Below are 25023 nucleotides of genomic sequence, written 5' to 3'. Positions count from 1 at the left end.
GATAACTGCAGCTTAAGGAATGATGTTTTCATTTTCTTGGGTGTTTAGAAAGAGACATGATGACTCTTGTTGTCACTTTTTCTTTCTTACTTTTTTGTGTTGGTTACATTTCTTTTGAGTCGAAGGTCTATTGAAAACAAACTTCTTTAAGCTACAAGGGTAGTGGTAAGGTCTATGTACATTCTATCCTCATATTCCATTTGTGGGATCACACTTTGATATATTGTTATATATCATGATATCATAAAGTATAAAATCATTTTTTTTATTTCTTTCTTTTAGACAGGTTGTGGAATGTGGAAATCAAGACTAGTTGCTAGAGAAGTGCTTTTGCAATGGTATTTTGAGAAGCAACCTCTATTAGTTTTGTTAATATTTAGTACATCTTAGTTGGACTTACAAGTTGGATAATTTTTACTTAATATTTTTTTTTCCTTAAGGGTGTTGAGATATTAAATTTTTTGATATTATCTTGCTTCTTTTTAGTATGTTGTTAATTTTAATTTGTATAGTGATGCCGATTATTAAAAAAAACTACTTCAGTCTATGAAGTTTAAGATATTTGTATTATTTAATAATTTTAATTTTTGTAATAAATTTTTATATTTACGGAGATCTTGCTTAATCCAAATTGTAAATAGTATTGCTACCATTTTAACTGCCATTAGGGACAAAACATTTTATCTTCGAAAGCTCAACTTTTAGTGACGATTACATTATTGTTTTTAAAACGATAGCATTTTCATCATAAAAGTATGACATTTAATGATAAGAATAATCTTCGTCCCAAAAATAGCTTACTTATTACCTACAAATTAACTTTGTATTTATGACAATTGTGATTGTTGCTATTTATAATATTTTGTAGTGACAATTTTATTTTGTCGTTAAAAGAATTATTTTTAGTGACGACATGATTGTTTCAACTACAAAATTATTTGTAAATAAACATGTCACTAATTTTTACCTTTAGGGACAGGGAAAGAATTTGTAAGTAAAAAGTAGTTTTTAGTGATGGAATAATATTTGCTTGACTACAAAATATATAAACATTAGAAACAAATTGCATCATCACTGATAAAACTAAATAGTTAGTGACACAACCTTTTCGTCGGCCTTAATAACCTTTTTAGTGACAAACAAAATATCATTACCTACAAATTTTAATAATTTTTATGATGAAGAAGTTTGTCATAAATATGAAGAATTTAGGGACAAAAATATTTTTGTAGTTAATATATTTATATTTAGTGACGAAACACTAAGTTGTCTCTGTATACATTTAGTGACCCATGCTTTAGGGACGAATGGTTGCCGAATTATTTTTCGTCGCAAAAGTTGTTTTCTGACGAAATGTGAGTTTCTAGTGACAAAATTATTTGGCACTAACAATCAAATTTGTTGTAGTGTCACTTCTATATGATGTAATAGATGACTTTGAGACTTATGTTAGACTTCCGCTAAAATTCTTTAAGATTCAAAAATGTAGTTTAACCTCTTTTGGTTTTCTATTATCTTGTATGATGTATCCTAAGTGGCTTGTGTAGGGCCTCTCGGAGTCTTATACGCCATGTCACGTCTAGGGTGTACTTTGGGTCGTGACACTCTGACCGAAATAAAGTGGGCTGATTTAGTCAACCTACCTAAATTGAGTCATACTTTCTTGAAGTCTTAGGTAGTCCCACTACGAAATTCATGACTATCAATTTCCACTTCCACTCAAGAATAGACATTTTCTGAAGTAAACGTGTATGCCTTTGATGTTTATACTTCACCTACTGAAGTTCTGAAACTTGGAAACGTACCCAGTAATGTCCTTCTTCATCCCAAGCCACCGGTAAAGCGTACATCTTAGTCACATCCGGATGAATAGAGTACCACGAACTATGAGACTCTGCCAACACACTTTGGATCAAGTTACCAACTCAAGGAACATAAACCCTTCCTCTAAAACTAAGTACACCTCCTGGATCGAGAGTGACATCTTGGGTCTCCCATACACCACCTTATTTCTGAGCTTATTCAAATCACCATCCTCAAATTGCTTAGCCTTAATTTTCTCCATAAATGTGAGATTAACCTCAATATTGGCTAACACCCCACCCTTCTCAAAAATTCCCAACCGCATGAACTTAGACTCCAAAACTTGAATTTTTCTGGCCAAGGGTCACTTAGACACTTCCAAGCAAGCCAAAGTGTCCATGCTAATCATTTTCTGGCTTAGTGTGTTTGCTATCACGTTGGCCTTCCTTGGATGATACTAAATGATCACATAATAATTCCTGAGCAATTCCATTCATCTCTTCTATTTCAGATTTAAATCTTTTTGAGTGAACACATGTTGTAGATTGTGATGATCAGTGAGTACCTCACACTTAGCTTCATAAAGATAATGTCACCAGATATTGAGAACAAACACTACCGATGCCAACTCTAAATCATGGGTTGGATAGTTCCTCTCATGGACCCTAAGTTATCTATTTCATGTCCTGCATCAACACAACACCCAAGCTCGAATGTGAATCATCACAATAAATAATGAAATCCTAATTATCTTCTACCGACAATAACAGGATAAGCATTGTAGTCAAAAGGTTCTTGAACTTTTGAAAACTCTCTTCACACTTCTCTGACCACTTGAATGGTACCTCTTTTTGAGTTAGCCTGGTCAAATGCGTTGCAATAGAAACAAAATTTTTCTTAAACTTGCGTTATTAGCTAGCAAGATCCATAAAATTCCTAACTGCTGTCACATAGTTAGGTCAGACCCAATTCTTAATTGCCTCAATCTTTTGGGGGTCTACCATTACCCCTTCCTTCAAAACCACAAGCCCAAAATAAAGCAACTGAGGGCAGCCAAAATTCACGCTTAAAAATAAATTGTCCACTTCTCTTCTTTTTTGGTTGTTTTTAGTTTCATCTATGTTTTGTAAGATTGGACTTGAGCTACTTTTGGACTCAAGTTAATTTTTTATATAATTTTTTTTCAATAAAATGGATTTGTCCGATTTAGTTAAAAAAAGGAAGAAGAGAAAGAATGGGACAAGAGAGAATAATTTAGGGGAATAAAGGAAAAATAAAAGGGTCAATATTATATTTTTATTGGGTCGATAAAGTGGGTAGGTCATTAAATAATTTAAATGGATATTTATTTAGTTTTTAATATTTTGATTTTAAGTAAATATTTGATGTTAGTAAATTTTAATGAAAAAAATAATTAAATCGATTGAGTGACTTTATAAGTAAAATATTCATAGTTGAGTGACTTTTGAGTTAAAAATCAAAATTAAGTGATTTTCTGAGAAATGCGTCTATAATTGAGTGACTTTGTAGTTAAAACCAAAGTTGAGTGGCTTTTTGAGAAAAATGTTATAATTGAGTCTCAAAAGTATCAAATTTAACGGAGGATCATTTATAAACTTAACCCGCTCTTTAATCATTAGCATCCATAATAAATGGGCCTCTAAGAACCCAGTCGGAGAGATTAATTTTTTAATTAACCTGCTCTTTGTTTGGGGTATGAAGCCTTTGTGAAAATAACATTCATGATTTTAAGGTTATAATTTATAATCTCGATTATCGCAATAAAATGAATGTCAATAACCTGTTTGATTATCCAGTTGAAAATGATATATGTTCAGAGGTGCAGAGCTTAGAAGTAGTTATGAATATCATCGGAGAAAACAATGTTGATAATAAAGTTGAAGATGATACAATACCATGAAACTAGTTACGGATTATCGTGTCTAAAAATCTTCACAATTTTTTGGTGTAGTTCGAGAAGACAACACCAGAAAGGTTAAATATAAGCTTTAACTAGATTAAAATTTTAACAAAAAAAACACTAGAATCATAATTTACTAAATTGTATTAGATATTTTTACTATATAAATGGGAGCATATATTTTTATAGGTGGTCTTCCCAAAATATACTATCTTATTGAAATCTGTAATTTTCTCCAACTCTCCCAAGTTGGGATCAAATAAAAATATTATCATAGAGAATTTTTATTAATTTACTGATGAGTATTAATTTAGAGAAATTCTACTATAATCCTATGGAGGTGCGTGCATCTTCTGGAATGTAACAGGTTTGGGTGCGCTTATACTTTGCCAATCAATTGAGAATGATAACCAATAATAATGGTTATATGTAGGGGTGATAAAATGAGTAATTTATATGAATATTCACTCATATTTATCCATTTAAAATAGGTTGAATATTCAATTCATTTAAAAATGGATAAAAACGAATAATACTCATATCACTCATTTAAAAATTGATAGTTAAATAAAAAAAATAGGTAAAAAATGTTCATTCATTAAAAAGAAAAAAAAAAGGGGTGGAGTGGTAAAAAGGCTCTCTTTAAAAAAAAAATTCTATTAAAAAAATCATTTTTTTTGTAATAGGGGGGCGTGGGGGGCTGGGGTAAAGATTTTTTTTTGAAAAATTTAAAATTTTGTTAATTCTTTTTTTGGGATTGGGGTGTGGGGTGGGGGTCCTGGTAGGGGGTGGGGTGAGGATTTTTTTTTTAAAAATTTTAATAATAAAAAATTTAAAATTTTGTTAATTATTTTTGGGATTGGGCTGGGGGGCGGGGTGTGGTATGGGGTCCAGTGAAGAAATTTTTTTAACACAATTTTTTTTTTTTAGGATGGGGTGTGGAGGCGGGGGGCTGGTAGGGGGTGCGGGTCGTAGAAAAGACTTCTTTAAATTTTTTATAAAAAAATAACAATTTGTGGATGGGGTGTAGGGGGTAGGGGCATTGGGGGTAGGGGTAGGGGGGAGTAAAAGAAAATTTTAATATTTTTTTGGAATATAGGGGCGCTAGTAGGGGGATGGGAGCTGGTTGAGGGATTGGGTGATAAAAAAAAACTTTCTAATTTTTTTTTTAATAAAAAAACAAACCATTATTTTTTTTTTACATTTTTGGTTATAGGGATAGGGGGCTGGTGGGGGGGGGGGGGAGATAAAAAACTTTAAAAAGATTTGTTTTAAAACTTTTAATAAGATTTTTATTATAGTATGAGTATCCATATTTATCCATATAATTCATTAGATAACTTGTTTTTACCCATTTAAATATGAGTCGAATACTTTATTTATTTTTATTTGACTCATTTTCTACTCGCCTCACTCGTTTGTCACTCCTAATTATACGTAACATGACTTTTCGTATTACTAGTCAATATTTACACATGAGCATATGCTTGCTCTAGAAAGAAGATAAAAGGGGTCAAAGGTGTGAGGTTGAAAAGGCATTTTGCACCAAACATTAATTAGGCAGATTATTGGACTTTTTCTCTAGTTCAAAGCTTGGAAAAACAAAGGTATCAGATTCTCTCGTGTAATACAAGGAAACAAAACTATAAATACATAATGGCAAATAACACATAATATAGCAGTTGTTAACAGATTAATTTTTTTTTTAAAAAAACATAGCACATAACCTCAGAGCATATTGGTCATGAAGAATCAACAGGCAAAAGAGTTTTCATTTTCAAAGAAAATAACTTATGAGGATCCGAAAATACGTAAAATGATAGATGTTCCTCCATATCCTAGTATTCGTTATACGTCTCGTGGATTCGAGGCATTTAGAGAGAGGGAAGAAGAGAAGTCAGCATGGGATTATAGCATTAACGAAGACAAAGCAGAAGACATAAATGCTGAAGCGGAAGCTTTCATTAAGTCGATGCACCGTAAATTTGAAGTTGCCAAACTGATGTCCAGCAAATCTTTTTATTGAATAATGAGTCATGTGCGCTCTCTCTCTCTATATATATACATCTTTTTAGGAATTGTAACTAAAGTGTGCATACATTATATATGTGCATTAAATAAATTATTAGGTGTTATTGTGTTGGTTTAATGTTTTCTTTTCTTTTTTTATAATAATCTATTACACTATGAATTAAAGTTTATATTGTGCACGTACATGAAGTTTCATGGCATTATATATCATCCCATTATGCAATTAAAATATTTTAGTCATGTTCCTTTTTTTCTTTCTTTTTTTGTATCTTTCCCTATAGTTGGAACTGACTCATATCAACGTTGGAAAAAACAAACGCTAACAAAGTGTACCATAGGGTAATATCGAAAGAATATTTAAGTTCAATTGTTTTCAGTCTATTTAAACTAAGAGGAGACCTCAAATACAAGCTTAAATAGGTCTGGGCAGCAGCTAATTAACAACACAATTAAATACATCATGATAAAATAAATCAATCACACGAGACATCAAATTTACATGAAAAAGCATTGTAGTGTAAAAAGTAAATTATGGGACAAAGCTCCACTCTAATCAACTAAAGTTACAATAGTGTTCTCCAAAATGAAAATCAAAAGGTGTCAAACAATGAGTAAAAATAGATAAAAGATAGAATCAAAAACTAAAGAAGAAAAAAAGCAAAATTTCTAAAATGCAACTATTGTTCACGAGCTGAAATCTAAAGTTGCGGAACTGCAAATTCACTTATGTCAGCTCTCAATCAAAGAGTAAGATGATAAAAACAAATTATATAACAATTAGCTCAATTGGTCAAGCAACAAAGCCAGAATCACAATTTGAAGTTGATTGTTATGGCTGAAAATTCTATGCAAAAAGCTACACTTTCGATCTCTCTATTTATCTTTATATGGCTACTGAAAATTTTACTCGTGTGTATATGAAATAAGACTTAAAGAGGTTTTACATAAGATCCATGATATTGGGCTTATGAGAAAGAGTGTGCTAGTCCAAATTGGACTTTTATTTATCCATATATGAATGGATAAAGACCAAAATTCATTAATTCTCCCCCTCTTGACAATGAGGACTATAATTTTGGTGATCATGCAACACTCTTCAAACTTCCCCCTCTTGACAAAGCTTTGGTTATCATATCAAAATCATTATCATCCGTATGAATCTTCATAAGTTCAAGTCTTATGAGGATCCCACATCACATCTCAAATCCAATGATATTTCACATCAATATGTGTTAGATTGATAATGAAATGCATAATTCTTATCAAGATGAAAAGCAATTTGACTATCGCCAGTAAAGCATAGATCTTTCCCAAGCACAACCAAATCCCTCAGAGAATCTCTTCATCCAAAAAAACTCTTTACAAGTTTCAGCGGGAGCAATAAGCTCAACTTTTATAGTAGATAGAGCAATACATTTTTGCAACCCAAATTACTAAGAAACAACTCCCCTGACAAAAGTAATAAAAACTTACAGCAAGATTAAATTTTTTTATATGTTTATGAGGAAAAATAATTTTAAGAAAGAAAAAAATAAAGACAATAATGTTAGATTTTATAGAGTTTTTCTTTGGAGTTAACAAAAAAATTATAATGATGGTGAATTTTGTTATTTATGTAAGATGCAGTTAAGTGTAATTAATACTTTATTTTTGATAAATCTATTAGATTTAAAATAAGGATAAAAATGAACACATTTTATTATATTTTAAGAAATATTTCAATCATCAAGTGAAATATAATTTTGATCATTTTCTCATGAAATATGTGTGTCAAGTGTGTATTTTATCATAAGACATGACTAATCATGATGTTTTAAGATGAAATTAATTTCACTTTAATATAACTCACAAAGGTACGTAATAGGACTCCCATATAAACACATAATTGGTAATGAACTAATATGTGGGGTTTTACATTGGACTATTTTCTCCAACCTTCACTTTCCTAACCTTATGCATCTTTTTGTTTTGTCTTTTTCGTGTAACGTCACTTTCCTAATTTATGAAACTGAAATACTCGTAGGAGTGACATTATGGTCCTTAATGTATGAGTAATGTTTTATTTTTGTCCTTAATGTATTTCATTTAATTGAAATAGTTTTTATTTATAACAAAAATGCTCATTTTGGTCCTTGATATAGTTTATTTGATTGAAATGGTCTTTAATGTATGACAAAAGTGTTCATTTGATACTTTACCCTAAACCTAACATATTTTTTTTTTAAAGTGTTAAATTTTACTATTGACCCTACGTGGATTACAAAATTTACCATTATTGTCTTTTTTTTGTTAGCTTCAAAGAAAGAACTACATAAAATATAATACCATTTTCTCTAGTTTCTCCAACAAAATTTACTATTTCTCTTTTCTAAAATATTATCATACTGACTTAATACCCATTTCTGTTTAAGCAAGAGAAAATAATAAATTTTGTAAGAGAAAGTAAAGAAAATGATGCTAGATTTCATGGAAAAGCTGCTTATATCAAAACTGATCACCAATTCTTGAAACAGGTAACCACAATTCAGATTCTTTCCGCAACTTCTATATTCAAAAATCCTTGCAAATTCTAGCTTTTTCTTTTACTTTTTCAGCTTTTCTAACTTAAGTAGATACAATAGTACCAACTACCAAAACAGTTTGAACAGTTTGCAATAGCTTCCTTTAACTTTTGTTGATAGTGGGGTTCAAACCCACAACTTTAACATGGAAAGTGTATTCCTTACTACTTAGCTGTCAATTAGTTTTGTCTAAGTATTCACAAGTTGATATACATATATATTTATTTAATTTTCTAGCTAAAACAAATACAGAATCTATGGAAAAGCTACTGGGTTCGTCCGAACCACCACTTAGCTCCGCCCCTGGTTTGAACAATCTGAATAAGCAATTACTTCTCTTGGAGGAAAAAATACTTATTTGGAATCTATTAAATTTCTATGAACGAAAGTTTTGTTCCATTTTGTCCACCTGCATTATGACTTGCTCACGTTGTCGCCCTAAGCCCAAATAAAGAATTACTCAATCTGGTTGGGATTTTGAGGCATAGTTGTTGTTCATTTAACAATGTACATGCTTACTGAGATTTATAACAGGGTGTAGGCAGTGGTGCTTGATATGTGACAGCTTTAATTGAAGGAAAGGAGATTATAATTTCAAATAAGGGAGACTGTAGAGCTGTTCTATGTAGAAATGGAGTCGCCGAAGCCCTCACAAGAGATCATAGAGCTGAAAGGGAGGATGAGAGGAAAAGAATAGAGGATAAGGTAGCATTACTTGAATTCAAAAAGAGATCAAAGATACATCTCTCGTCTCTCTTGATTGTGTATGTAACTTCAATTTTGTGATGCAGGGAGGATATGTAGAACTTCACAAAGGAGGTTGGAGGGTACATGGTGTTCTTACTGTGTCTCGAAGCATTGGAGATGCTCATTTGAAGGATTGGGTACCAGCTGAACCTGACACCAAGACACTCAGTTTGACACCGGATATGGAATACCTTGTTTTAGCTTCTGATGGTATTTGGGATCAGGTTAGATAACGAAAACTTCTCGTGTAGCTTTTGATGAGACCAACTCATTTTGTTTAATGATTCTGATGTAAGTTGTTGTTTAGGTGGGAAATCAGGAAGCCATCGATCTCATAATGCAGTCATGTCTGAGGGAAATGAGCATGCAAGTGGCTACTTCAAATGAAAAGGAAGAAAGACAAAATTGATTGTGTAAGTAAAAGTCCTTCACCAAAGTTACGACGAGTTTCCCTAATCAAGTCAAATAGAGTGAAAAGTCATTCTCCATGCTGTAAGAAAACAATCAACAACTGGATGACAAGTGAAGATGAATTTGACAACAAAAATGATGGTCCTCCGGCAAAGGCAAGGCGAGTTTCAACGGTGAACCAAACAAAGAGGAGTATGAAAATTTATTGCCCAAATCAAGAAAACATGAGTGGTTTGAAGATGAAGCAACATTCCAATGCTCTTATGTCTGCTTGTAGAGAACTTGGAAACCTTGCTGTGTCAAGGGGTAATTCAGATGATATCACTGTAATGATAATCGATCTGAATCATTTCAAATCCTAGTATGGTATTGTTAGTTCAGTCATCCTTAGGAAGTTTCAGTTGCATATATATACCTCAAAGTTTAGCCCTGACTGTGATCCAGGTTAGATGTAGCATAGAAAAAATTGATGATTCTTTAAATCTTTGAAGTAGTCATGTATGAAATAGCATTAACAATATGAGAGCAGAGTCTCCGATAATTAAAATTGTATTAGATATATGTTTACATGATGAATATACAGGCTATTTAAATGCTAGATCTGGCATGAAGAGTTTGTTCATCTACAATTTGTGATATTATGAAATTGAAGAGCAATAGGATTTGTTCTGTTTTGAACTGTATCATATCAAGAATATTCATCATGCTTCAGTGAAGTGTAGGGAAAAAATAGGCAAGATGGTCAAGTTAATTGCAGGAACATGGAGGGATAAGTATTGTAATGACCCGAACCCGAAAGGTCATTTTTGATAATTTTGAATAGTCATTTATCTATAGTTAATTAAGTTGCGAGTAATTTGTTTATTATTATAAAAATAATGGACTAAATCTGAAATATTAAAATAGGTGAATAGAAATGTTACTTTTAATGCGTAAGTAATTTAGAAAAGAAAATAAAGAGTAGCGGAAAGAAAACTGACCTGTGGCGGCGTCAACGAACGAGTGCAGGTATGTGATTCTCATAAATGGAAAATTGTTGATTTATTTCCTGCATGCACTCAATATTATAAATAGATATGTAGGAATGTTAGTATATGATGGGTAGAAAGAGAAAGAGGAATTGATTTAAGGTCATGAAATTAATTGAGTTATCTACTTTAGGATTATTAGTTATTTTATAATTATTTGGTTGCTGTAAAAATCTAATCACGGGCAATGATTGCATGGAGTTATGATCCAATATACATTAGAAAATTTGGATGCAGACTAGTAGGTTTGTGAATTATTTTTTTCGTAAACTACAGATCCCAGATTTGTCTCTTATTTTCTTTCTTATTGTTACATTACAATTTAGGTTTTGATATTCTATATTGGGATTGAAATGGAATGGAGCATGTAATATAGTTTTGTTAATTGGATTGAAAACATAAATTAAATAAATAAATCAAAAGGGTGAGAATTGAAGAGTTGTCAGTACATTGTTGAGGGGAAATTTGAAGTGAAAATATAGTGGGTGTGATTGTTATTAATGGCATTATTCAATCATTGTCAGGAATGGATAATTTATTGGGATTTGTGAGTTTTTCATGGTTCTGCCATGAATTTGCGTGACCGGTTAGATTTCATAGTTAGTTGTTCTTATTTTAAGTATCATATTATAAATTAACAATTGGGTTACCGAATTGTATAAATGTCATTAGACTTGTGATATTGGAGAAGTTGAAGCTTAACCCTAGGCTTGAAACTTGATTATGAATTTGGGCGAGTTTTTGGGTCTAGGCTAAACCTATAGTAATGTGAGTGTTGTTAGCTTCGAAATCTTATTGTGAATATGTACTTGAATAGATTGCATTGATTTGGAAGCTCAACGTAAAGGGAAGACTCAAGTCTCAGAGTGATTGTTCGGTTATTTGAGGCAAGTGAATTTCTAAACCCTTGTTAAGCATATGGAATTCGTGTATTTCCTTGTGGTATATGTTTGGGAGTAATGTGATCAATTGTTTGTGTGATGTGTTGAGAATTGTTTGAAAGACTTGTTGAATCATTGTTGAAGTTGTATGATGATTGTGTTGTTGTGATTTGTGCAATGTTATGAAAATGGTCATCTCCTCATTATTTGTGTGAACATGTCATTTGCATTGTTCTGAGACATGGTTGTGACAAGTGTTATGTGCATTGAGAAAGAATAAAAAATTAAAGAGGATGTATCGTTTCAAGGGACCTATCGTGCGCCGCGATGGATACTATATTTCGAGGGACGTGTCGCGCGCCGCGATAGATATTATATTTTGAGGGACGTATCGCGCACCGCGATGGATGCATGGACAGATATGTCCCCCATTGGGTCCCCGACTGTGAGACAGTGGGTGTGTATCATTAGGTCAGACTTGCATCACTATGCATGACATTGCATTGCACATTTTTTTTAATTATTGATGAACTTGATCTTGTGTGTTGTTGATCTTGTGAGTGCCTTTCTGTGAAGCTTGTTATTGATGAATATTGAGTTGTTATTGAGAATATATATTTTGTTAGAGTGTTGTTGTTGAGCTGTATGCTTTGTAAACTGTGAATTGTTAGATTGAGCTGGTTTTATGCAGGTTGTAGTTATGGAGGTTAGGATGGGGTGTAAGGAGTACCCGTATTCTGTTCCCTTAGCTTGTGTTTAGAGGTTTGCTTGTTGAGTACCGTGTGGTTTAGTACTCACCCCTTGCTTCTACAATCTTTTGTAGGTTACGAGCCCGGATCTTCGTGATTCCTTCCATTCTCTTCGTTTTCGAGGCTTTCTGTGGAGATCTGAGAGGTAGCTGTTTATCATCTCAGCGAACCTTCTTACTCCTGTTTATGATTTTGTTTTTACTTGAAAGACAACGTCATTCGAGACTTGTGTATTTTTATTTCAATTCAAGTATTTACATTAGAGGCTTGTGCCTGTGACAACCAGGTTTTGGGAAATGAATTAAGTTGACTTGTTTTCGTAATAGTAATTGTTATTGAACTTTGCTTTATTTCCGCATTTTATCGAAATGATTGGATTTTAGGCTGACTTGTCTTGGTAGGATACGACGAGTGCCATCACATCCATTTTTGAGTCCTGACAAGTATGAAGTAGCTAAATACCGAAAGAACAAGGAACACTACCCCGAATGAATAAATCTGGACAAAGGATTCAAGCACTCGAAGGAAGAGTCAACGGACAACATCAGTCGTTACTCCGTTACAACTAAATGTCATTTAAATTGCTCATTCAATGTAAATTAAGAGGTAATCATTTGTTGGGCATTAAAACCCTGAGGATTCACCCCTAAAAAAGGAACCATACCTTCACGATTGAAAGGACACACGACATCATCTACTTAACAATTGTTCCACAAGTTACAAAACAAAGTTTCAATATATACATATTTTTCTTGTCTATTTTTTGCATTGTTCATCAAGTTCTACACTACTCCGGAGCCTTTCTAATCAAGGATTCCTCCGGAATCAACCTTCAAGGTAGAGATTTCTCATTTTTTACTCTTTGCTTTTTTCCTTTAAAAAATGGTTCGTTGACATGGCTCTTTATCTAGCCAAAAGTAGTAACGATTACAAAATCATAGTTCATGTATATCTAGGGCTAAAGTGTTTGACATCACACAACTTTGTGGAAAAAAAAATTAAAATAAGAATGATATCTTGAACCATATTTATGTGTTTCAAATTGTTTTTCAAAAAAGAACTATAACAGTTGATGAACTCCAAGATAAAAGAAAAAAAGAAAAAAATATCTTAGGGGTCATTTGGTACAAATATTAATAACGTAGGGAATAGTAATGCAGGGTTTAGTAGTGCATGGTTTATTTTTATCAAATGTTTGGTTCATTGTTTCTCACCTCATCTTGTGTTTGGATTAAAACTCTATAAAAAGCTTCTTTCCAATTATATTCTTGAATTATTATGTAATTGGGTCAAGGTTGATAATTGTCGGATAATATTATTTTTTATGGCCTTCTAACTAGCTATGAGAAGAACATTTTTGTTGTCATATGTTGCTATTTTTTCACTTGAATTATTTCAGGATAAATATTTGTCATCTTAATAAATTGATCACTCACAAAATGTCAATTTCAATTAAAAAAAAATCCATCTACCTTTAAAACGAAAAGACGGTCAACAATGGTAAAATTAGATAAACCATCTACATTTACACATAAAATTTGCAAGTTGTAGTTTTAAGGGATAAGGATACGAAAAATACCTCAACTTTGGTTGGATTTGCTGTTCCGATACTATACTTTCATGAGGATACCTATTACCTCCCTAGACTATTTAATACCGTATTTTAAACATATATATTTGCCCACGTGGACATAAAAAATAATGCAAAATTAGAAATAGTAATGTGTCCACGTGGACACATATATACCTTTAAAATACACTATTAAATAGTTCAGCGGGTAAAAAATACGGTATTAAGTAGTCTAGGGAGGTAATAGGTCCTCATGAAAGTTTAGTATCGCAACAGCAAATCCGACCAAAGTTGGGGTATTATCCCTAGTTTTAATTTTATGGAACTTTTTAAATTGTTCAAAATACAAATAATTAGAAAATCACACAAATATATATATATATATATATATACACACACACACACACACATTCAATTAAGATTACACACATCATGTAGTAATGTATTTGCCTTTTTAATTAGTAAATGTTAAACAACTCACATTTCAAAATTTGTATTGATTTGTATTGAATTCATTTAGTAACAAACAACTATGTCTAAACAATTTGTAAGCTAATTTATTTAAATAAATTTACTAGTACAAATATAAAACATAAAATTAAGAAAATAAATAAAATATTTAATGATTTGAGAGATATTTTTGTCTTTACATAGACTTATCCCATGGTATTATATCATATGTATTACTAATACCTTCCATTTGGAGGTATTAGTAATACATCCTATAATACCATGTACGATGTATAACTAATCAACAAATTAGTTATACATAGGTTCAAATTCCTACCAAACATAGAACTAAATAATACCATACATAATACATAGACTATTTCATTTGATGCGGCCTACCGAACGACCCCTTAGAATGAAAAAATGAGGGAGAATTCATAATATAGGAAAGTGGAGAACATGCGTGTTAGAAAATAATAAAATTATATGTTTCCTTGTATATAATATTCTAGCTTATTTTTAGGAATTTAGACATCTAGTTACCTTAGTTCGCCTTTATTTACCTATATTTAAATCATTATATTCTTTGGATAATATACATTGAAATTATTACTTACTTTTATAGTAAATGGTATAAGAGCCAACTGTAGCTTCAACTAAGTTAGCTTGCGTAGTTGGAGTTGAGTAATCTCCATAGTCGGGAGGCACTGTTTTTTCGTTAGAAGTTAATAGTAATTTTCTTGTGAGAGTCTCATGTTCCGGTGACTCCATTCATATCAAACTTTTTGGCTGAGAGGGCAAGAAGTATATCTGCCGTGATCGACTTTGCTTTATGTTGATCTTGCTTTTTCGACACCTATTATTATTTCCAATCAAGATCAAGTGGGGTTTGTTCAACAAACCACCGTTGAGAAAGACACCTATTTCCGGCTACGAGAATTTGGTTATTGTCTCGTTCTCTCTTCCACCAACATTTGGAGGAGTTTGGTAAATTGTTATTTGGTGCTTCCAATTAGTATTTATTTTTTTGGGTTCCATCTTTATTATGCAGTGTTGGTGTAATATACCACAAATACAATAAATTACAGTTGAAAATAAAATGACAAAAAATGAATAAATAAATATTTAGGTTGAGGCGTGGATATCTCGTTCTCTTTAAGGAGACTCAAGCCTGCTGCAACATAATCTACACCGATCCCATCAATATGTCTCTTGACTTGTTCCCTCCAGGATACAACAGCCCAACAACGTTGTACAACTCAAGCAACTCTGGATTAGTTGAAGAGTTCAAAGCTTCACAAAAAGAACACCTTCCTTCAGCATATAAATACTCTCTTTTGCATAGTGAATATAGTTGAAGACTTAAAATATTTTTCTTTGTCTCAACTCTCTCTTTCACTACACTAACCTCAATATAAACTTCTCATCTGTACTTACATTATTTCTCTTCTTATTTATTCTTATATCCAACACAAAGGAAGACCACACTATTTTATAGGTGATGAATTCTTCCTTGCAATGAATAGGAATATAGTGGGTATTAATTTGCCAAATGAATGGCTCAAATGTTACATAAGTTACAAGACATAAAGATAGAATAATGGGTGAAATGCAGAGTTGGTGGTTACATACATTCTAACAACTAATGACCACTTTATTCCACAATTGATGAGAGTAAAGAAGCAGAAATGTAATGTCCACCACTATACATAACATGATACATAATGTGACATATAATATATTTTATTAATATTTAAATATCACATCAACAGTCCCCCGCTCATTTTAATATTAAGATAAGAGTTCTTCACAACTTAGTTGAAGGTAGACTATTATGCATAATGAAGGTGCGCTTTGCATCGAACCTTCATTTAGTAAAACAATAATCTTTACTCCAGAGTCAGTAGTGGTCCCTGACTTGACTATGACTGATTAAGGGAAATAAAGTATCATTGCTTACATACAACAATCAAGATGTTGACATAAGCTTTTTTAGCCAGCACATAACAATCTTGTGTTATCCCGATTTTCATGAGTGTTTTTGAGAACAAGCTCATTCTCATAGAAAGCAGTCTACTTTCTCACTCACATAGGTGAAATCTGTCAAGAGTGCTAGTATAATTTGATACCCCACTTATACGAGATACAAACTTTCATTAAGAGTTCAAAGACTCAACCTCAACAAATTATTATAGGATAAATGCGCTTACATCATAGAGATTGAATAAAATTAATATTAGTGCATTTCACAATAAGTCATCATATGATTCGTTCTTCCCATTGAACTTGGTTATAGGATCTCTAGTCTCCAGGTTGAATTTCCTCATATATGACTCAGAAATTTATGAGCTTCAATTTCATCCCCCTCCCCTCGATGTCTTTCAAACTCTTTATCTTGCTAAGGCCTTAGTTTACAAATCTGTAAGATTGTCACAAATTTTAACACAATTAATATTGATGGTATACCATTGATCAATATGATCTCACAATATTATGTTTTTTCCTCATGAGTCTGAATTTACCGTTTTAATAATGATTTTGTACTCTATCAATAATATTGGTGCTATCACAATAAATCAAAATTTGAAAAATTATTTTCTCAAATTGAAGTGTTTGATATAGTAAAATCAATTCAATTTTTCACTTATTGAAGCTTAATTTTTTTTACTTCAACCTCCATAGTAGATAAGCACGCAATATAATTTGCTTTTCTTACTTTCAACAAATAGCACCAATTTTCTCATCTTGTTTGCTTGTACCAGCGAAGTACTTTTTCTACAAACATAATATCAAGTCTCGATGTTAGTCATATAGCTCATATTTTTATTAGGCTAGCAAACTCTTTTTTTTGTTTGTCACAACTTTCTGCTATCTCTTGTATTCAAGTTAGTAAAAACAGAAACAGATTAGATGAAATAGACAGAAAATAAATAATATGAGTCCATAGAACCCACTATGTATCCTTAAGAAATTTAATCCTCTCAAGTATCCGAGGTTGTAAATTAATTCTCCCAAGATAAAACAAATTAACTATAAAAGAAGTAGTGGTACCTCAAACTTCAATAATTTCAGCGAACTCTAAGAACAACAACAAGGGCACGCACTGACTTAGTCGATCGACAAATTGATTTTTAAGAAAATGTATGGAGAAGAGAGAAAGTTTTCAGTGTTTGAAAAATGAGAGAAATCTCTCTATTTATAGCCAATTGCAGCAAGGAACGTGTCTGTTCGGACAAGAGTGTGAATGCATTTGTTCAGACATGTCTTTCCCGAATGTTTGTGTCTTTTGGGAAAAGAAATGTCTGTTCGGAAGGAACAAGTCCCTTCTAAACAACTTTACCGTTACACACAAAATTTTACATAATTTTGTTACCCAAAATTAATTTTGTTAATTAATTAATTAACATTCTGAATTATTTTTTAAGAAAAAAAAAATTAATTAATGATATTGATTAAATAAATTTTGCTTAAAATATTATCAATCAATCACATCATTTGCCAAAGCCAATGCCAAAGCAGAAGCCGAGACCGAGGCTGAGCGAGTGACGACGACGATGCGAGGGGACACCTTCTACTTAAACCTTTAAGAGATAAATTAAGTGTTTCCTAAAATAAGGACAACACATTTCCTTTCTTTCACTAATACGAGAGAAATGACTTTTCATTTTCCTTCCAAATTGGTTCCCCACATTTTCTAATTTCTCATTCATTCTTATTTCCCATTCACACCTTGCTAAAACCCAACAATCCCCCACATGAATGGGGAATGACTATTGTTAAAACATATGCATGAAAAACTTATGTGTCTCGTAAGTAATGATTTATTATATCTGGATAAGTAGGTTTCCCTTGAACTTTCTGTAGTGAACATATATCGGATATATTCAGTCAATCGGTAGATTTGATATCTTTGAATCGTCGAGCTTTGGTGTATACCTACACAACATAAGTCACACAATCAAACCTTGAACTGTTTTTGGTTCTCATTATTTTGTTCGTTTCATCCATGAACACATCTTGGTTAATAAGTGCTTAGAGAACTGGCCTTACCGAAATCTCCTTGAAGCGACTTACACTTAACATTTACATAGGTGGTTTCTAAATGTGTTATCCCGTAGATACACTATTTGATATACCCTGTATCAAACTTAGAAACTATTAAAGAGTCCTAATGCCTTTATCCTGATTACTGAACATGATCTCATCATGATAATGGACCATAAAATAATTTGTGACAATGTTGAGCCGTCATATATGACTTTGTTTGATCTCCTTGACCCTAGATCTTCGGATCTTCAGTCTTCTAGGTACACGATGACTTGTCCTCAGCCATAGTCTCATTCTCATCGATGATCTCTCAACTCCCTATTTAGTTAGGCCTTTTGTAAGTGGATTCGACATATTATCCTTTGACTTTACATAGTCAATCGTGTTAATTCCACTAGATAGTAGTTGTCTAATAGATTTGTGTCTCCGTCGTATGTGACAAGACTTGCCATTAAACATAACGCTTCCAGTCCTTCCTATTGCAGCTTGACTATCGCAATGTATGCATATAGGGGCCATTGGTTTGGCCCAAAATGGAATATCTTCTAAGAAATTTCGAAGTAATTCAACTTCTTCACCTGCCTTGTCTAAGATGATGAATTTAGACTTCATTGTAGAGAGATCTATACATGTTTGTTTGGATGATTTCCAAGATATTGCTCCTCCACCAACAGTGAATACATATCCACTCATGGATTTAGTTTAAGATCCAGTAATCCAATTTGCATCAATATATTCAACAACGGTTGGATATTTGTTGTAATTCAAAGCATAGTTTTAAGTGTAATCTAAGTACCCCAAAACCCTCTTCATTGTCATTCCATGATTTTGAGTGGGATTACTTGTGTATTGAATCATTTTACTTATAGCGCATGCTATGTATGGTCGTGTACAGTTCATGACGTACATCAAACTTCCCAATACTCTAACATAATCCAATTGAGACTTACTTTCACCTTTATTCTTAGCAAGATCAAGGTCCACATCAATTGGGGTCTTTGCCCTTTTGAAATTCAAGTACTTGAAATTTTCAAGTACCTTTCGAATATAATGAGGTTGAGACAATGCTAGACCGTGAGGAGTTTTATGAATCTTAATTCCCAATATCAAATCGGCAACTCCTAGATCTTTCATTTCAAACTTACTAGGGAGCATACTGTCACAGACTTAGACTTTCACTAGAGCTATGTGCGGCACTCGATAACTTACTCACGATCCTTTCACAATCTTGTAAGCTTAAGTAAGCCCTTCGAAACTAAGATCACTAAGAGAATGTAAAGAAAGACTAAGAGAGCTCTGAAAGAAGGCTTTGTATTTCTTTACACTTGGTTTGATGATTTACAAATGAGAGCCCCTCTATTTATACTACAATCCTAGGGGCATAAGTATAAATAATATTTACTTTATAAGTCCCTACATAATTACATTCTAGTCCATATTCTAGAATTGTCTTCAACTCTAGAGAATTTTAAAGCCTTCCTGGAAAATATCTAGTCTCTCTTCTAGAATTCTCTACTAGTCTAGAGAATTCTAAGGCTTTCTAAGATATTTTCTAAGACATTCTAGAATCTTCTAAGGAAAGATCTAGGGAATTCAAGAGTCTTCCACTAACCTCTCCATAACTCTAGATTCTTCCTCCTTATTTTATGCCAAATTTGAAAGGCAAAGTGGTGGGTCATGACACTCTCCCCCACCTATTGATGTGACAACCACGTCGCATTGCTGCTGCATGGACAATTGAGTCTTGTCTTTTCATATGCGTGACCAACAGTCCATTTACTCGATCAATGCCCTCGTGGAACTCCCTCAGCTGCTTCTTTATCTCTTCTAACTTGGTCTTATGATCTGCCTCCTTCCTAGGAGGCAAGCGCCTTGGCGGCTCCTCTGGCATCACGACATTGTTCTTTTCTAGAAACTTCTCCATGTATGGTGGCAAGGACTCTTTAGCACCATTGTCTTCTTTCGAACTTGGAATGGTGGCTATAAACACTGAATCCTTCTTCTTAAGGCTTCTCATGAGCTGCATGGATGTTATTCAGATTTGTCCTTCCGTCTTTGGTATCCTAACCAGGGGCACCCATACATTATCCCTCTTTCTCCATGACCAGAAGTCGTTGGAGGTAAGGATCGATTACCACGTGACACTCTTGGAGGAAATCTTTCCCTATAATGATATCAAAGAGGTCCAAAGGAACGATAGTGAAGTTGGTTTTACCTTGCCACTTTCCTAGCGTGATGCTTACTACATGTGCGACTCCGTACATGGGAATCGGTGGTGCATTGATCGTCCTAAGATGGGCATTACTTGGACCGTAACTCAGCCCCAACCTTGTTGCTGTCGTCTTGGTCACGATGTTGGCCTCTGCACCCGTGTCGACCATAGCACAAGTAGGTCTTCCATTAATCGTGATGTTGACATACTGCGCGTTGTATTCTCTTGACTTTCCTGGATGCTTCGTGATGGCTCCACATAGTCCTATCAAGCCCAACTGCATCGTCTCTACACCTTGTCCTTGCTCTTGTGCATCCTTCTCCTTCCGCTCTTGCAGGATAGCACCAAGGCTCTTCAGTTCATGGCACCTTGCGTAGCCATGCGGCCCACTGCATATGTAGCAACCATTACTTTTGGCAGTTTTTGCCTTCCTCTCCATATTGCTAGGACGTCCAGACTTCTTGCCATTGAACTTCTTAGTTTAACTTACCTTTAGAATATTTTTTCTCTATCTCAATTTCAGGTATAAGAATAATTGACAGTTTTTTAAAAAGTACCTTTGAATTAGTATATAAAAAGAGAGTTACGTAAAAATAAAATGAGCAATGGAGATAAAAAGAATAAAATACAAAAAATGAAAATAATATGACTAATAAATTTGAACAAATGAATATTGAAAAGGAGAAACAACATTAAAAAAAATGAAAAAATAATAAGAAAGATCCAGCCCAAAAATGTTGAGTCCATCTCAGCCTTGCTATTTGATTTTCCAAATGAAGAAAACAAAAAAAAATCAAGGTAAGTGTTGTTACGCAGAATCAATCCCAAGACGTCCCGGCGAATTCTTGAATTCCTCCTTTACCACTAAGCTAGCCCCTTTACATGCGTTGAGGGGGTTCATTTTAACATATATATACATGAAAACAGAATATACAGTGTAATTTCCAACGAATGGGGTTCGGGTGAACCCCCTAACCTCCATATAGATCCGCCCTTGAGTTCAAGGGTATTTTAGGTCCTTCTCCATTTTATATAACATGGGTCAAAATGAAAAAAAAAAAAACAGGAAAGGAAAAAACTTAACAAGAAGTCAAAAAATGAATTTCAACTCATTAACTATTAATCTAATTTATGTCACTATTGCTCAATAAAAATAACTTAAGCAGCCATTACCTATTTGTCTAGAGTCTAGAGTAAGAAACTTGCGGGGTGAATATGATGTGCTAGTACCATCTTTAAACGTTCCTTTTTTAACACAGCGGGAATACATAATTAAAGTCAACTTTCAAAATTTTGCCAACTTTAATCTATTTAACAATCTTATTTTATCCTGGTGTTCATTTATTTTGTTTATAAAAGAGCAGAGCTTTTACTTACAAATTGAAAAAAATTCATAAACTAAACTAAAATCACATATAATTGAGGAATTTCAAGAGAGCTTACTGCTTCAATATTAAACCAAAACTTTCAGCGTAACACAAATAAATAATTCAACATAAACCAATTTAAATTGACTAACAAATCATAAACGGAAAAGAGTAAAAATTGTCGCAAAAAAAAAGTGATGTGAAATGAAAATGTCTTCAATAAATTGTTTGGTCTAAAATTGCTTCTGTAATCAATAGTTTGGTCCAAAAATACTATTGCCCCTAATAGTTTGACCTAAAAGTCCCCTATTGTTATTTAACGAGTAAAAAATGTTCCTTTTCGTGATAAATATTTTTTAAGCACATTTTATTCCTGATAAAAAATACTATTTAAAAAAAAATATTCTTGTCTCTTTTCTTATTAAAATCACTTTAATTAATAAATAAAAAAAATACATTTTTGTTTTCTTCTTAATCTCATTTTATCATTTAAAAATAGAATAACTACATGTACCTTTTTAATTGAAAGTCATATATATAAGATCATACTAACTCCATCATTAATTTTCATCTAGATAACGATAAAAAATCTAATAAAATAAGAAATATTTTATATTTTTCGAATTGAACTAGGACAAGCATTTGCTAACAAAAAGAACTGTCATTAGAATCATATTGTGTTAAAAAATGTAAAGGAATATATATATATATATATATATATTTATTTATTTATTTATATTTTTTTTTGAAAAGGGACATTTTTGACCTATTAAGTAACAATAGAGACATTTTTGGATCAAACTATGGACTATAAAGGTAATTTTAAACCAAACTATTCAGTAATGACATTTTTGTTCAATTTCACATAATTTAAGAATATTTTTCTACCCGAATCTGAATGATAAGTAATTTCAACAAATATACTTGGATGCTTGCACTGGAGTTGCTAACCAATTAGTCACACGAATGAAATAAGTTGTAAAATGAACCCCTAGAAAGTTTATTTTTATTATATTATTGTTGTCACTATAATATCCTCAAAAAAAGCCATGAGACGCATGCATAGCCTTGTAATATTGGTACATATATAGGTAAAGTTAATTGCGATATTTAGCTTTATAATCACTCTAAAGTTGATCAACTGTCTTTCCTAGTAAGTCAACAAAGAACTGATTACTATAACCATTTCTCATTTTTTTGTTAAGTTGTGCCACAAATCCATTTCTTAAACTGTGCAATAACTAAGAAATGCAGCAGTCACATCATAGCCTTGGTCCCAATGATCACCCTGACCTGGTTTCACCCAGTGGCTTGGACCAAGACCAGCTTTGAGCCTCACATAATCAGCAATCCCTTCAATTAATCCTCCAGGAGCCTTACCATTTCCATTCCACTGCCAAATGTGAGAACTTTCGTGGTATAATACACAAGTGATCTCTCTCTTAACGTCCCCAGAGTAACCTTGGATATACCTGAAAACACAAACGTAACGTTCAAATTTTGAATAGTACACAAATTACTATTTTTTATCGATGATCGGATGCACTACAAAAAAATAATAATCAAACTAAGCAAAAAAAATATGTTATTTTATAATTATACTTTTAAATTAAAGTGACTTTTTTTTTTTAATGAAATTAGAGCTTAGGCGGCCAAGATTTAAAATAAAATAGGCAAATCATATATCATATAACAAAAATGAGGATATGGGGAATCAAACTTGAGTGACCTACAAACAGAGGTGAATCCAGAATTTAAAGATTTTGGGTGCATCAATATTATGTTTTCAACTATTTAAAATAAAAGCAGTGAAAAAATGGCTTCAGCAATAGATTTAAATCCTGGTCTCATGGATGGTTCCTCTAGCTTATACTAATAGCACAAGAACATTCGTATGCTTTTCTTGATTGCAGTGTTAATTATATTCTAGTTTTTGTCAATTTTTCAATATATATATATATGATCTTTTTTGAAGTTAACAGGTCGACCTACCCCACTTACCAGAGCGGATCGGCGTCTGCCTACAAACTTAATAATAAATATGGACATCATACAACTTTGTGCACATCGTTTCTACTGAGAATTTTTTATATGTAAGTTTGAGACATGCATTCATGAGGGTTTATTTATGTGTACCTTGCACTAACATGATTACATGAATCTCATTGTTGATGGCAAAAGCTACACCACTCATGTCATCGATGAACAAGCTTACTTTTGGTACATTTTTGCGGTCAGCTGGAGAATTCTGCTGCTGGAAGGTATTCCATATGTAGGAAGTGGCAGCTGCCAGTGTTTGCTGACTATATTGAGCTCCAATATCTCGATTGAAACGGGCACCCCCAGGGGTGTTTGCCGCCGTGTTGGTCACAGAGTAATCCACAGCATCGATTTTCTGGGTGAATATTAACACGACGAATAAAGGACAAAGGAACAAAATCTTATGACTCATTATTGATTTGCTCTGCTATTGATGATATGGTTTCTTATAAGAAACACCATCATATATATAGTTTTTCCATATACTTCAACACAAGCTGAAAAAAGGAAGATTAAGAGCTTGTTTGGATAAGTTGAAAAAAAAAGTTTCTAAGTCAAATAACATTGAATGATTTTTAACTCAAAAAAATAAAATCCAGGGGAGTTCTATTTTGGTTTTTAACTTTTTAAACAAAATATTTTTAACTTTGTCAAACATTTCCAAAAACTAAAAGTGACTTAAAAATATGTTTGATCAGCTGTTAAGCCAATTCAGATAAAATTTAAATTAGAATCATGTATCAAACATATTTTAACTATCCTTTTTTAAAAGTTTCATAACAAAACTATTCAGAGCGTGAATTTTATATCTAAACTATTACAATTGAAAACACATCTAAGTGGTGTGTGTAAAATACCACTTGGATAATGGGGTGATGTAGGATTTTTTTAAAACTAAAAAAAAATGGAAAAAGGGGGATGAAGTACGAATTTTTTTTTAAAAAAATTTATAAAAGAAATTTTACCTTTTTTTTTAAGAAAAGTAATTTGTAAATTTTAACTAATATTAATAATTTATTTATTATTTTATCAAATGAAATATTTTGTTAGTACAGAGTGTAATGTAGCAATCTTTTAAAATAAAATAGAGTATAGTGCACACACCATCAATGAAGTGTAATGATAGAGAGACGTGTGTTTCTCGTAGTTTAGTTATTAAACTCAAATTTTCAATAGTTTAGATATAAACTTAAAAAAGAAGATAG

General features: G+C 32.5%; 1 protein-coding gene and 1 pseudogene across 1 annotated transcript; one reads left to right on the top strand and one right to left on the bottom strand.

The window, feature by feature from the left end:
* The first annotated feature begins 5540 nt into the window (after window positions 1–5540).
* On the top strand, window positions 5541–9855 carry LOC125855920 (probable protein phosphatase 2C 14). Its single transcript, XM_049535567.1, has 3 exons — window positions 5541–5703; window positions 8870–9021; window positions 9108–9855. Exons 1-3 carry the CDS (start codon window positions 5541–5543, stop codon window positions 9294–9296), a joined length of 504 nt encoding a protein of 167 aa, XP_049391524.1. The 3' UTR covers window positions 9297–9855.
* Window positions 9856–22875: 13020 nt separating this feature from the next.
* LOC125855919 (uncharacterized) lies at window positions 22876–24230 on the bottom strand (annotated as a pseudogene).
* Window positions 24231–25023: the final 793 nt, after the last annotated feature.

This window comes from Solanum stenotomum, chromosome 2 (assembly GCF_019186545.1).
Source record: "Solanum stenotomum isolate F172 chromosome 2, ASM1918654v1, whole genome shotgun sequence".
NCBI classification, from domain to species: Eukaryota; Viridiplantae; Streptophyta; class Magnoliopsida; order Solanales; family Solanaceae; genus Solanum; species Solanum stenotomum.
Note: the sequence above shows the minus strand (reverse complement) of the source record. Positions and strands in the feature narration are given on the sequence as shown.

Bases quoted from the DNA above. Each gene is read 5' to 3' on its own strand.
- LOC125855920 (XM_049535567.1), top strand. From the start codon at position 5,541: ATGATAGATGTTCCTCCATATCCTAGTATTCGTTATACGTCTCGTGGA. The intron at 5,704-8,869 runs GTAAATTTGAAG...GCAGTGGTGCTT, and splicing joins TTTCATTAAGTCGATGCACC to GATATGTGACAGCTTTAATT. The intron at 9,022-9,107 runs GTAGCATTACTT...TTTGTGATGCAG, and splicing joins GGAAAAGAATAGAGGATAAG to GGAGGATATGTAGAACTTCA.